Source organism: Lissotriton helveticus, chromosome 7 (assembly GCF_964261635.1).
Source record: "Lissotriton helveticus chromosome 7, aLisHel1.1, whole genome shotgun sequence".
NCBI lineage: Eukaryota > Metazoa > Chordata > Amphibia > Caudata > Salamandridae > Lissotriton > Lissotriton helveticus.
The window spans coordinates 1,852,014,405-1,852,029,299 of NC_136068.1; the positions used below are offsets into that span (position 1 = coordinate 1,852,014,405).

At 45.0% G+C, this 14,895-nt stretch overlaps 1 protein-coding gene across 4 annotated transcripts in view; it reads left to right on the forward strand.

The window, feature by feature from the left end:
• Window positions 1–3,576: 3,576 nt before the first annotated feature.
• Window positions 3,577–14,895, forward strand: part of LOC144770833 (C-type lectin domain family 2 member B-like) — a 356,826-nt gene continuing 345,507 nt past the window's right edge. For 2 of the 4 annotated variants that reach the window (XM_078655611.1, XM_078655612.1), the window contains exons 1-2: window positions 3,577–3,744; window positions 9,070–9,298. In XM_078655611.1, coding sequence (XP_078511737.1) covers window positions 9,142–9,298 — 157 coding nt within the window. In that variant the 5' untranslated portion in view covers window positions 3,577–3,744; window positions 9,070–9,141. The remainder of the gene's footprint in view (window positions 3,745–9,069; window positions 9,299–14,895) is intronic. The other 2 variants (XM_078655613.1, XM_078655610.1) reach the window with 1 other exon arrangement.

The window sequence follows — 14,895 nt, forward strand, 5'->3', positions numbered from 1 at the left end:
AATCTGTTTGTTTAAATAAAGAATCTTAAAAGAAATACTCAACGCCTGATGACTTACTTAAAGTAAAGAAAAAGAGACTCTGTATATATGATTGGAAAAGAGTGATTGCAGCTACAGAAACATATGGTCAATAGAAAGGAAATGGTCTTATATTGATGCCCTCATACCAATGAAAAAAGTGTCTACAAAGGATTGAGTTCGAGAAGCAGTGAGAACTCTAGGAGTTGACACAGTATCCATAGTTAGAGTGGAACTTTGACCAGTGTACACCAAAAATCACCCCTGCAACCCTTGTGGGAAATCCCTACATAGAATTTTCAATAAAGAGGATAAAAAGGAGTCAGTTCATGGAATCTTCCTAAGAGGTCTCTCCACCATCAAAAGGGTCAAGCAGCATAAAGCCACTATCACAGATGAAAGAGCTTGTTCTAAGATGCTCTCCCTCTTGAGGCAAGGACGAAGTGGGCTATTTTCCCTAGTTCCAAAACTCAATTATCAACCGGTATCTTTCACATAATACGCAGCTTGAGACCGATTCGCAATAGGCACAGTCATAGGCAACCTTCTACGATGCTCTTCATGTGAATTCTTGAAACATTTGTCCTTGGTTCTCAGGTCTTCTCCCATGTGAAACCATGTAATGTAATGTAATGTAAAAAATTCTTGTAAAGCGCGACTTACACCGGACGGTTTCTTGGCGCTGGGCAAGAGGCACAGCGGGGAAATGATAAGTGCCTATGTGTAGATACTGCGGAAGAGGTGAGTTTTGAGGAGAGACCTAAAATGAAGATAGGAGGAGGAGAGTCTGAGTTCCGATGGTAGTGAGTTCCAGAATGAAGGAGCCAGGAAAGAAAATCTAAGACCACCGTGTTTTTTGCGCCTAAACCTAGGCGTCTGGAGAAGCGCATGGTGAGAAGATCGGAGGTGCCTAGAGGGAACGTAAGGATGTAGAAGAGAGGAGATGAAGGAAGGCCCGATGCCGGCCAGAGATTTGTGGGTCAAGCATCCTAGTTTAAACTTGCAGCGCTCCGATACAGGGAGCCAGTGAAGAGCTTTAAGCAAGGGGCGGACGTGGTGATGTTTGGGTTGATGGTAGATCAGGCGAGCAGCCTGGTTCTGTACCAGCTGTAGTCTTTTGATTTGATATTGTGGGATACCTGCATACAGGGCGTTGGCATAGTCAATATGGGAGATGACTAATGCCAGCAGTGCCAAGGTGAGGGCTTCGGTAGTCAGGAAATTAGCTATTTTCCGGATCTTCCTTAATTGGAAAAAACAGGAGGACACAGTGGCACTGACCTGATGCTTCATTGAAAGATCATGGGAAATGTAAACTCCCAAGCTTTTCACCTTGTCCGCAGGACAGGGAGAGGGGCCAAGGGAAAGGGGCCAGAAGGAAGAGTTCCAGGGGTTGGATGGGCCTCCGACAAGAACAAGCTCAGTCTTGTCGGGATTGAGTTTAAGGTGGTGGGCACCCATCCAATTACTGATGTGACATAGGGTACACTGAAAGTCCTGGGCCGCTTCATCCGAGGAGTCGAGGTTGAAGACGAGCTGAATGTCATCTGCATAGTTAAATGCAGTGACATTCCTTCCCCGGAGGGAGCGGATCAGGGGGGTGAGGTACAAATTAAATAGGAGTGGTGACAGGGACGAACCCTGCAGGACGCCGCAGGTGAGCTTCGTCCTATCGGCGGAGAACTGGGAAAGTCGGACAGATTGGTGGCGGTCCGTCAGGAAGGAGCGGACCCAATTAAGGGCCGTCCCACTGATGCCCGCCTCCTTGACACGGTCGACTAAGATGGTATGGTCGACCGTGTCAAAGGCCGCCGACAGATCCAGAAGGATCAGGGCTTGACTAATGTTGGAGTCGGCACCTCTACGGAGTTCCTCCATAACAGAGAGGATGACCGCCTCCGTGGAATGGGCAGGTCTAAACCCTGCTTGCTGGGAGTCTAGGAAGTTGGAATCTTCAATGAAAGAACTGAGGACTCTGGTTACATGAGTTTCAAGTACCTTACTCAGGTAAGGGAGAAGAGAAATAGGACGGAAGTTACCCAAGACCGCGGGGTCAGCGTTAGGTTTTTTTAATATGGGAACCACCTCAGCGTTCTTAAACTGGCTGGGGACCTCACCGAGCAGAATGGAATTGTTCAGGAGGGCCAGCGGAGGGGCAGGGCAAGCCAAGAAGGCAGCACGGAGGATCACAGGTGGGCAACAATCCGTGGGGGAGCCAGATGAGACTTTATTAAGCAGAGAGAAAAAGTCTCCTTCTAGTATGGGTGGAAGCTGGGTCAGGGAGTGGGGGTTAAGAAAGGGAATAGCCTCTTTGGGGGACATCACGGGAGATCCAGAGGAAATGCTGTTTTTGATTTTACTTATTTTATCTGTGAAGAATTGGTTAAGGGAATCACATAGTGCCTGAGATGGGAGGGGTTTGATGGTCACCCTGTCCGGGTGTGAAAGCTCTTCCACAATGGCAAAGATTGCTTTAGATTTTTGCGCGGAATTAAGAATTTTTGTAGAGAAGTAAGCAGTTTTAGCGGCTGAGATTGCCTGTTTGGCCATCTCCGGCTTTATCACTTTTGAGCCATATAACTGTAACTTCTCTCCTTTCCCAGCTCCTAAAACAAAGACATTACTTTTCCCCAACAAAATAGCCTTCCACCTGCAAAGCAAACATGAGAAAAAGCAGTTTCCACAGTGCACATGCAATTCAGAATGCTCATTTTAAAGCTAGAGTTTTCAGGGGCTTGCATTTCTGGCTTACGATTTTAGCTAACATAAGAACACATTACTTCGGCATCGCAGATTAACATTACTCCTCTGCATTCATTTCCTACATTAATTTTTCCATACTTCTCAGTAACCTAAAATACATCACAATTTTACGTTAATACATTTCACTAGTCTAACGCCTCACTTTTCCCAACACAATATTATATATGGGTGCGATCTGCACATGATTATGATGCACCCCTACAATTTGAATGAAACTTCCACTCCATCAGTTACATTTGTTAAACTTTTATGGCTCTTCTTTACTTTTAAGTGTGACTTGCAGCCTGCAATGCAGATGCTAGTAACATTTCGGGACAGCTTTTACCATGGCACAGTTTTGTGTTGGGAGCCAAGTGGTGGCAAAGGAATCAGACATGGATACAGAAAGCAAAATGGTGAAAAAGTAAAGAAAATATAAGTGAGTGGCCAATGGAGTGAGAGAGCTGAAAAAAGAATGCAAAGTAGGAAAGAAAAAAGAAAACAGTCAACAAAGAAGGGTGGAACGAATGAAAGAAAGCATAGAAAGTTGGAGGAAAGATAAAGCAAGAAAGGTAGCTTTCCAAGAGGTAACATTACCAGTGGTCCATGCTTGAAATAAAGTGGTCGCATATTACCCGTTTTATTTATAGGGTGCCCTCTTGAAGGGAACTGATAATAAAGGCTCTTCCATGAAAAATCCTCAAAATCCGTCATTTTATTCATCCTGGGCTCACGTTAAAAGCATGCTTTATCACTGTGCGGACACGCGCCACAGTAAAGAGCGCACGCATGCGCAGAGAGAAACATAGGCAGGTGTACTTGGACGTGAGGGAGGTGACCACGTGCGCAATTTAAAAAAGTTACCGTTGTGCTCGCGGCAGCTCGCGCTACTGAAAGACAGTACCTCAAACCCAAGGACGCATCTGGTCAGCGAGGTCCGCCCGCCCGTCGCCGCCTCCGGTGTCCCCGCGGCCACAAGCGGAGGTAGGGCAGGAATCGTGTGAGGCTTGAGGGTATGCGAGGTTGGGTCAATGCTTTCGCTAAGAACAATGCCGGTGCTCGTTCGACACTTCACTGTTGTTTTTAACGAACTGGACAGCAAGGGTCGAAGTGCATTAAAAAAGGGTTTGAGAAATATGAATTGTGAAGCTGTGCGCAATGTGGGAGGGCTGAGAGCGTGGGGCGGGGTCAAAGATGGGGCTAAAAAAAATTATACATATTTTGTAACCTTTTTCGGTGTTTTTCCTTCAGGTTACTACATATCGGATAACCAAGGCTTAAACTCATTATTAATGAGTGCAAGTTAATTAAAAAAAAAAGGCAAATCCAGTATCGTACTGTATGACACCTCTATTGCTTTATGCTCTGCATAATTCTGTTTGTTTATATTCTGTAAACCAAGTCATTACTTTAATCTTAAATTAAATTCAAAATCAATGCAAACCATTCAATTGGGAATCCATGATCGTACTGTATGACACCTTTATTGCTTTATTCTCTGCATACGTTTTCTTCTATTCTGTAACCAAAGTCATTATTTTAATATTACGTTACACTTAGTAAAAGATAGGCTGCTACAAAATGCACAAAAAGCTTTCAGAAAAAAAAACATGCTTACAAAATATAGATTTTAGTAATACCCAGACTGTGTACATAGCACAATTTTTTTAAACTCCCCTTTAAAAGCGCACACTTTACAGCTCAGCTGTTAACTCCATTAGCAATAAGATGCAAAAAGAATAAATCTGCGCCATCAGAAAGCTTCAAGTGATTTACATTTGTAAATTGACCAGTTACGCACATTTACATTTCTTTCAGGCAAGCAGGCGCCCTGGCAAAAAATAACAAGCATTTGCAATGCAACAGGTCTCGCATTTTTGAAAGATAGAGCTCTTGGTGTTGAAAATGACAATTTCTTTTTACTTTCGTTTTTTCTGTGCAGTGGAGTGATGATATTTGCATGGCGCTATTGCCATTTGTATGACCTCGCAGCACTGGAGAACCACAAAATGGGAAATAGGTTATGAGGGGGAGAGACAAGAGTAATATGCTGACTCTAAAAATTGTTGAAGTAACAACATCCCGGAAATAGGAAACGCTCATGGGGAATGGAGGATTATGTAAAGCATGTGAAATGTAAGCAGGAACAACACAGTTATATCAATGCTTTCACACTTATTATTGAGAAATCATTGAGGTGTTTTTGCCTGAAAAGTTAAGAATATAACTTCAGGGCTGTAAGCACCTGTTTCAAGTCCATTCCTTATATCCTTACAAAACACAAGAAATATCACCAATGCACTCTACGAAAATATTCACTGGGCATTCCAGAGCGCAGTGCTTCTATACAGGCACACCAATATTCTCCACTCTGCTCACAAATACAAGGCAGTAAAAGCAAACCTGCTCAAATAACAAAAATCTGCTTTCAAGCTTATAGCAGTACCATTGTTGCATCCTCAATTCGGTATAATAAAAACAACATTCACTTTGCAGGATTGAAGATATCTAATGCATCCTGTGTTTCGTGGCCGGCTGTACCTAAACTTAGTAGGCTTAGGCAAGGTTGGTGAAAATAAACATGTTTCAATGATATTGGTTATTTGGAACATGTGTGCACATGCTGTGGTACCGGGTGGACCCTGGTTTCCGCTTACTGTCCTTTATGAGGCTATTGCAAGCTGAAGAACGATGTGCGACAGCAGGGGAAAGTGAAAGGCCCCACTTGTGACATGCCTGCTGAGCCCTGAAGCCGCGTTGTGCTAAACGTTCCCAAATTGGCGGAGGCACCATATGCTGCCATAGGAAAGAAAACACAGGCAATGTAAGATCGGACCTGGTAAAAACCAAAAGGGAGACCAAAACAGGTGGAGACCTGCACAGCCTAATCGATATCCGGAGGTAACGAGCACCACGGAGAGGTGCACCAGCTGGGCAGATGCAAGTACGCCAAAATCCCCCACCCTTGGGATGGCAAAATTAAGTGGCAGATGTTCCGACCCGCCTCCAGGTATAGAGTGGGCGCAGTGATAACATAAGACATCAGTGTGAGGAGGCGGAGGGTCTGGCAGTACAACTGGAGGTCAGGAGAGCAGGATCGGTGTGGAGGTAGCTGCTGAGGGTCGCCGAGAGAATCAAGGCCCTTCACTGCAGGGGAGACTGAGCAAATCGCAGAGACAGACGCATAGGGAGAAGTGCGAGACCCCGATCGCTCCTGTGACCCGCAGCAAAGACAAAGGGCTGGGGCACAAGTGTCAATTTGGGCCCAGAACCGCACGTGGTTAGAAGCAAGAAGAGCAGGGTTGTTGGGAGTGCTAGTGACCAGGGGGTGGGATTGTTGCCATGTGGGAGGAAAGCACCCCAAATAGCCAGAGTGACCAGAGGGGAGCCAGGAACGCCACGACCTGCTCCGTAGGTGCAGGCGGTTCCTTGGGCAATAGGACAGTGCCCTGAATGAGGTGACGCCGGATCCGGGAGCCAGTATGGGCCTAGATCCTCACGCTAGCGGAGGAGGAGGACACCCGAGGTCCTCGTGACAGCCGCAGCAGGAGAACTCCCCGCAGAAGCGCCTGAAGCAACGTATTAGCTGAGCAAGGCAGAGCTCATTGAATCTGGTGCCCCCGCCCATGGCACAGGCTCCCAGAGGTAGTAATTGTGATCCCGACATCCACACACTCAAAGAGGTAGCACTCCCGAGTAGCGGAGGAAACCAGAGGCAATGTCGACACCACAGCACAACAGTTGAGCGGATCACCTGACTCGGATGAGGAAAACAGAGCCCCGTAATCACGCCCCGCTCACAGAGGCCCGTTGCGAAAAAATAATTAAATAAATAAACAAGCGCGGCTGAAGAGGACCCCGCTGAAAAAAAAAAGGGTGAAATACAGCCTACCTGACGTTGCGCTGGAGCCTGCAGTGGAGCCCGTCGGCCTGGAGCGCGCCTCGGAAGAGACGCCGGAGGGCAGGAGCGTGACGCCGTGAGCGTGCACGTTGCCGTTCACAGACCTGAGTCGGCTCGTGCACAGGGCTGGATCGGCTCGTCCACAGCTCTGTCTCCCTTGGGAGACAGCAAGGCGGCTATAAGTCTCGTTGGCGGCAGCGCTTTGCGCTGCAACGCCAGCGAGACCTAAAAAGAAGGCTTGTTTAGTTGTCTGCCCCTCCTTTAGTTAGACGGCACAGTAGGCTCCCAGCTTTACACTTCAGATGAAGCATTGCAGTTCTCGGTTTTAACTGTCCCTGGATAGTTATCTTTTCACAAAAAATTGGGGAACTCTTTATCTTGAATTAAAAAAAGTATGGGCACATTGCGCTCTTCCGATCCTGCCCACTTCGACCATTGACTGAAGAAATCTAACCCCTCTTAGTTTTGTTAATATGTATAGCACACTAATCACACAAGCGGGTATCAAGGCACTAGGACAGGGTGTATAGGTGTGTGATCCCAAGGTGCATATATGAAAAGTCGGGTCTTCAGCCTCTTGTGGAATGCAAAAAGTGAGTAGGAAACCGATGTGTTGAGTGCAGTCGTTCAATGTCTTGGGTGCGATGTAGGAGAATGAGCGACCTCCAGTTTTGCTTTTGCGGAATTGGGGAGTATGTGCTAGTGAGAGTGACGCCGAGCATTGGTGTCAGGTGATTTGGTGAAAGTGCATGTGTTTGGTAAGCTATTCTGGTCATGTGTTATGTAGGGAGGGCTTTGAATGTATCAGTGAGAAGTTTATTGGCAGCGCTTGTGAATACGAAGTCAGTGCAGCTTCCTGAGATGCGGTGTGATGTGGCTACAGCGTAGGAGGTTGAGTATGAGTCTTGCGTTGAGACATTCGCTTTTCCTAGTACTTGTTAAGCCACGTTCTGCTTTAAAAGATCGGTGATATACAGAGATGAAAGCGGTTCGATTTTTCAGGTTTGAACATTGTGATGTTGTATTTATTAAAGTGGCTTCTAATTTTCCTGTTCAAAACCTTTCTGTAAGGTATGAGGGTAAGAAATACATGAAGCGCAAACAACTACTGGCGTAATTTGTAAAACTCAACACCTGGAAGTCAGAGTGAGGCCAATATTTACTTTTTTTCTCAAATGTTTCAGAATTGTGAAAGTCTCTTAATGAGGGAAAATTATAAACGGATTACCATAGCAAGGTTTTCCATAACTTACATTTATGATTTCAGCTGTTAATCCTGAACAAGCATAGTATTCTCCCTTAAAACCTCAAATCATAAGAAAATGTGTTGGAACTTTTTCAGAACTCACAGAGCTTACTGAGATCAAACTGTATAAATGAGAGCATTTTACTTCACTTGTGCCTGGGGGTATACCTTATAGTTCGACCCAAAGCTCAAACACCAAGTGAACCCTTTTAGTGCTCGACCCTCAAGGTCGCTAAGTTTAAAAGTTCAAGGTTTACTCAGGTAGGTGGTGTGGGATTGGAGTCTTGGAACTCAGTAAAACATTTAAAAATAGTTAATATATCATTGTCAATCCTCTGCTTTTATGTAAGAAAAAAAGTGCTTTGTTACAACACACAGGAAGGTACTCACAAAGTTGAAGGGCAATGTAGTGCTATACCATAGGTAGGGTGTTTTTTGTGGTTTTGTTTTTGTTTAAATCAAAAGTAGGAGCAGTTGATACTGCTAAAACGTTTCCTGTGGTGCAAATCCCAACACGTGCCCTCACTTGGTAAAAGTTTGATAGTGTCTTTGTGGATTCCCTGTCCAACCATATTGAAAGTATAGCAGTTGACTGTGCTAACATGTCCCCAAAACTGTTCTTACCACAGAGTCCCTTCTGTGTACTGTACATTAATTGATGTCTTTCACTCTCTGTGCAAGCTGAGCCTTCTGCTGCCAAAGGGTTTGTGTGTGTGGTCTCCACTTGAGATGGTGGTGTCCTTTGCAAGAGACACTAAGCAGGACAATGTTGCCTCTGCTCTAGCCTGGCACCAACAGTGGAGACCAGTAGTTACAGGCCAGCTTGCTTCTTCCCTGCTTCACCAAGTGGAATGACCTTTCTTTTAAGACTATGATGAAGATATCTATGATGCAGAACCACCATTACATCTCTGCATCTCTTCTGCAAGGGTTATTCTGTTAATCTTTCACTTTATATCTCCTTTACCGGTGTATGATTCAGGGAATGATAATCTACATTTACCACAAGGCATGATGTAGTTACAAGAATGTCATTTTTGCTTTTGATGAAAACATGTTTCGGAAATACAGTTCATTCGTTTCCTAAGCAGTCAGTATCAAATTGGTGACATTATAGGAAACCGTGTTTATGAATGTCATTTTTTTCGTTTTAATCCTTCAGGACAAATATCACAGTAACATAGTTTTTGTAAATTTCCCTGAAAAACAAAAACAAAGGGGCACTTTGTAATCAATGGATCAATCTACATCAAATCCCAAAGAATCAACACATCCTGAGGTTTCAAAAGACAAAGAAAAGAAAGATGCCCTATCTTCACCAACAAGGGACCACATAGAGGACACAGACAAGTTTGGAACATGTTGTCTGTGCAGAGCTAAGTGTTTCAAAGGTAACTCCTATTTAGATACTTAAACTGACAACAAATCAGAAATATATGAGTAAATGGAACAAAACAAAAAACCTTTAATTGTATTAAGATAGGTAACATTTCCTATAAAACTGTCACTTAAACGTAATTTTTTTGTAGCGTTCTGCACAATCATCCACCCTTATACAGATGTTGTAGTCCTACTTATTAATGCATGATGAACAAAAACACATTGTAGTGCATTGTACATCATACATTGTTCCAGTGCGTTACTGTGGGACTCCCTCAAATGTTTTGGGAGAGCAGAGTGTTCCATTGTCATATAAATCTCCCACTGTGTCAGTTAAGGCAGTGATCCAAGGTTGCTTATCTCCGTGTTGAACCACCTCGTGAAATTGCGCATGGCAGTCATTAAAGATCTCTGGTGAGTATATTGCTGTTTGTTTGAGGCCTTTGGTACAATCTTCCAAGCATACTCTGGCAACTTTGACTAGTTTGGGACTGATCATCAGCAGCGTTGCACCTCTGAGTATGGCTTCCTCCAGTGACTCCTGGAAGTTCATCTTTTAAGTTTTTGGTCTCAATTGCAGGTGTGCTGTGCTGCCATGCAGTACATTTCATCGTCGGGGGCACTCTGGTCCACTTTAGGGAATTGAAGTTTGCCCAGTGCCACCCATTTCCTCCTGCTGCATCAAATCACATTTGAAAGCATCATATGGATTTCTTTGACAAATGTCTGTGAAGAACCACCAGCAAAGATGAAACCATATAGGAGTTCAGGCAGAACTGCTAATTTGGATACAACAAACCTGCCAATAAGTAATAACAAGAGTGTACATCAAAATGCAATTAACTTTGGTGTTCACAAGTACTACCCGATTAGAGGCGCATCTTCTTGATATATTTGCATACCAAGGTACCGGAAAGATGGCAGTTCCCAACGGGGGTTAGTTGCCGGTAAGCATGTTTGGTATAGCTCATACAGTGGTTTAATGAAGAAGATGCGTGATGTTATCCAATTTTTCTTAGGTTGGAGATATCCCTATATTCTGTCAGAGCTCCTATAACTACTGGCAGATCCCTTCTCATGTTTTCTATGTATTACAGTGCATCATCTGTAGATAGTGAGATCATATGTCTGTGAGCTAGCAGTATTCCCCAGTCAGCACTATTCATTCTGAGAAGGGTGGCCTGTGGCTCCGTTGGTAGAGTGCTCCTAAACTCCATGTTCTTCATGCCATATATCCACATCTAACGACCGAAGAGAAGCATTTCCCTTTCGATAAACCCTCCTCACTATGGTGTGATTGGTTCTATCCGTTCTTTCAACAAGTTTAAGATCACATCTGTCAATAAAAATCACCTATGGAGCAGTTCCCTGAGGGTGTATGAAACACTGAAGGGAACTACAGTGAGGTTGCAGCTATCATCTCCCTATCTCACAACCCCATTATTTTGACATCGCAACATAAAAAATGAGTGCACCACAAATGGGTAGGAGACATGGGAGGGAATTTATTCAGTAACAATAGCTTTGCTGGCTAGGTTAATTGAACATAGCGCTCTCACCGCAAAACTTGAACAGAGTAACCTCCGTGGTGGTGGATCATATAAAGGCACAGAGACCTAGACCTGCCTGGTGAAGTCTTATGAATAGGGCAGCCTGTAGTCTGCTAAGGCAGCTGATTCCATCTCTTCACTGTCATGGCAAATGCAACACAACCTGCTAAGGGGTAAGTAAGAACATTTCTGCATCATAGGATATTCATTGATATGCTCCCTGATCCATGTGTGGACCCCAGAACACTTTTGTATAGTTTTCTTTAACAGAAAAGCATCATAGAATGCATTTTTCCAGTTTAAATTCAGATCTGTTGACTGGAAGTATAACCGAGGCCTCATTTTTCTCTGAATGTTCGCGATAATTCTCCAGATTTACATCAAAGAACATCATTGAAGCATTCAACTAAAGAGAAAACCCCTTGATGGTCACCGTATGGTAGTCAACACTGACAATAAGTTAACATTTCATCTGATATCAGTGTTCATCATTGAGCAGGGAGGGGTTACCGGCCTGAAGAAGGTAGCTCTGGGCCCTGTAATTCCAGTGGATTGTCTGATTACAGATCATCTCAAAACCTTTGCTTGAGTAGAGGCAGAAAGCAAAGTTCAAGTGGGTCAGCCTTAGAGGGTGTGTATGGTCACTAGGGCCCAGGCAGCTTGTCAGGGAAGTAATGGGATCGTAGATTTTAGAACAATGAACTAGACAAGAGGCATGAGAATCCAACCTCAAAACTTCCCACAGTGGGAAAGTATCTGAACCCCATGGAGAGAATCTGTAGTGTAAAGGGGAAGAAGAGTCTGTCTTGAGAGAACTGCCAGAACTCACAGAGCTGCCTTGGGAAGGAGGTACCTCCAAGGAGGAATTCTGCCAAGCGCAGATAGAGTGCCCAACCATTGGAAGTCCTTCTCCGCCTGGCTGAAGTACAGGAATAGGAGGTTACCAGTGGAAGACGCAGGATCTACAGGGAAGAGGGTGTCCTGTAAAGCGAGGCTAGGGGGCCAAAACCTGCAGCACCAGGAAAATGATGAACCCCCACCCTTACAGGGCACTCCTTTTAAATGAAGCCCTTTATATTCCAGTGGCTGGGCATATGGGGCAGACCTAAAGGTTGGTCAACTAGACTCAGATGTCAGCGAAAGTAAAGAAGTTCTGTCACACTCAACTTTTTTAGCACCACCTCTCCATGCTGGGGGACGGCATCGTACAGCTCCGCCAAGACGTCATCTCTGGATGTGACGTCACTGGCGCCATATAAGTCCCCTCCTGCGCACTAGATGTCAGTTTCTTCTTTTCCGCACTGCAACGGGGATCCGGAGAAACGGTTCCTGAGGCCATTTGGCCTACTTCAACGCCTTTTTGCGACAGGGAACATTGTGCCTATGCCTTTGGGTTTTAAAGGGTGCAAGACCTGTGCTCGGCTACGGTCCCCTTTTCCATCTGCATGTGGTGTCTAGGCAAGCACCACACCTCAGAGAAGTGCGATGCCTGTAAACTGCTGAAGCCTAAGGCTTTGCGGTAAAGGAGAATGAAGCTGTTGATGGTGCAACTCTCACGGTCTGAGTCTAGGCGACGTTGGTCTCCTTCCTGCTCTGAGGTTCCCGCCTAGAGCCATTCAAGGAGCTGTTCCCGTGAGCGTTGCTCTCCTTAGTTGCGAAAATCCTTTTAAAAGGAATCGAAGTAGCAGCTGATTATGGCCTCACAGCCTTATGATGTGGTCTCTGCTGGCTCCTCACGTTCCATTACAGTGGACGCTGTTCAAGAGTTGACCCTGTGCCTCCCTCCTTATCCTGGAGCCAGGGTGACTATGACCCAGATGCAGGCCTAATCTCATGATCTGCATGCCTTTTTGGGTCCATGTCTCCCCTGGAGCACTTCCAGGACCCAAGGAGGTAGAGGGTACTCCAACTGGAAACATGCAGGCGGGTTCACGCTCTACGACAGTTGTAGGCCTCAACTGTGTTCCTGGGGTCATCACAGCATCAGTACACAGCCCGGTGCAGCTTCCGGCTGTGATGCAGGCGATGGCAGAGGAAATCGTATGTGAAGTCAATACAATGCTGCCCCGATGTAAGCCGGCGGTGCTGCTCAAGGTGCATGAAGTCGATACGACAACGCCCGATGTCGGTTGGCATCGGAGGCGCTGCTCACAGCTACTGTGGTTCCCGCCTCTTCTCCTTTGAACGCCGGGGTCTGAACATGCTCTGTTGCTGCTTTCCCAGCATTGCAAAGTGGCTCAAGTGATGACGGGGATGTCTATTGCTTTGGGTTTGTTCAGCCTTTTGTGGAAGGTTCTTGGGCTGCATTGGATGAGGTTAGAAGTCTAAAAAACCACCCCTGTTTCTGATATACTTTCTCTGCCGCGAATGGCGACTGAGGCTAGTGCAGCTTATGCTGAAGTTGTAAAGAGAGCTGCTGTGTTCTTAAAGTTTGTAGCTTCCTTCTGTAACTCTAACATCTGATCCTTTGGTGGATCTGCTTTGCTAGGGTGAGACAGGTGTTGAATCTTTGCTGCCCTATGGAGAGTCTCTATATGATATTCTGCTGGAAACTTACGGGAGGCCAGTGACCAGGGTCTCTGTTGATTGTGCCATTTCCCATCGCCATTGTCCTGCTATGGACGACCCGGTCTGTCTTTCTCAACACCCTACCGCGAAGGGGCTCGTTGTTAAAGCTGTATGGGCTTCGCCATATCTAGATGTTTCTCCCTTGCTTCGACCAGGTACAGATTCTAGGTGGTTGGATTTGTGTGATCGGAATATCTTTGCTTTGGCTAGTTCAGCCTTGAGGTTGTTAAACACGCCTTGTGTTCTAGGCAGTGTTAGGCAGTGTTTCATATGTTTTATGGGACTCTGTCACTCATCTGCCACCTTCCCTTCCTGAAGGGATCAGGGCTGAACTCTTGCAGCTTGGGAAAGATGGCTGTGAGATGGCGAAGTTTAATTTTAAGTCAGCAATGGACATCACTGATTCTATTGGTAGAGCCAAGGCTTGGTCCGTTGCTCTTCACAGACACGTTTGGTTCCGCAAGTCTGAATTCCACGACACTGTTCGGGAGGAGTTTGAAAGAAATGGCCTTTCATAGTATTTGTTTATTTGACATCCATGCAGATTCAGCGATAAAATACCTTATGACTGGTCGCTTGTAATAAGGTCTTTTGCCTCTCTTTTGTACAGCCACGGTCATGGATCTTCAGGTTAGGTTGAGGATTTAAATCCTGCCTCTGCTGTTAGTGTAATTTGTGGTGTTGAAGTGTTAAGCATTGCTTTTTTTTTTTTTATTGTCAACGTAAAGAAATAATGCATAGAACATTTCAATAAAGCACCCAACCCCCCACCCCTCAATGAAAGAAAAAATCTACGTATAGTTTAGACAAGAGATAAAGACACAGTAGACCAAAAAAGCACAGAGAGCACAGATGTTTAAGAAAAGAAAAGAAGAAGCAAAATATGAAAATACATGAATAAAAACCACAGGGCCTAGGAGTCGGTTAAAAAGAAAGAAAAAAGAAAATAAAAAGTAGATAAATAATAACAAAAAACAGTATTTAGTTTACAAAGAGGCTAGGGAGGAGAAGCGGGATGGAGTGAAGGTTCTCCTGACTGTGCCAGCCAAGATGTCAGTTTTTCCCACACCTCCAGGCCCTTTTTCCGTCCTTTCCTTCCTTTCTTTGTGTACACGGCGGTTTCTAGATGATACATAGCGATAAATCTGGCTAGCCAATGTAAGAACGATGGAGGCTCCGGGTCAAGCCAGGCAGAGGCCACACAGAGCCGCCAAACTGTCATCGCAATAAAAATTAAACCATCTCTTTTCAATTTATAAGTATCTGTCTGTGTTCCGAGCAGAATAATAGTTGGATTCAGTGTAATAGGCTGAGTTGTGACTTCCCTTAAAAATTCCTGTATGCGGTTTAAGGTGATGGAGAGTTTTTAAGCAGGTAGAAAAAATATGGATAGAGTTGGCCGCAAATTCCGAGCATCTGGGACATAGGGTGCCTTGGCCGGTCCCCCACTTTGTGATTTTACTAGGAGTGAGATATAAAAAGAAAATGGT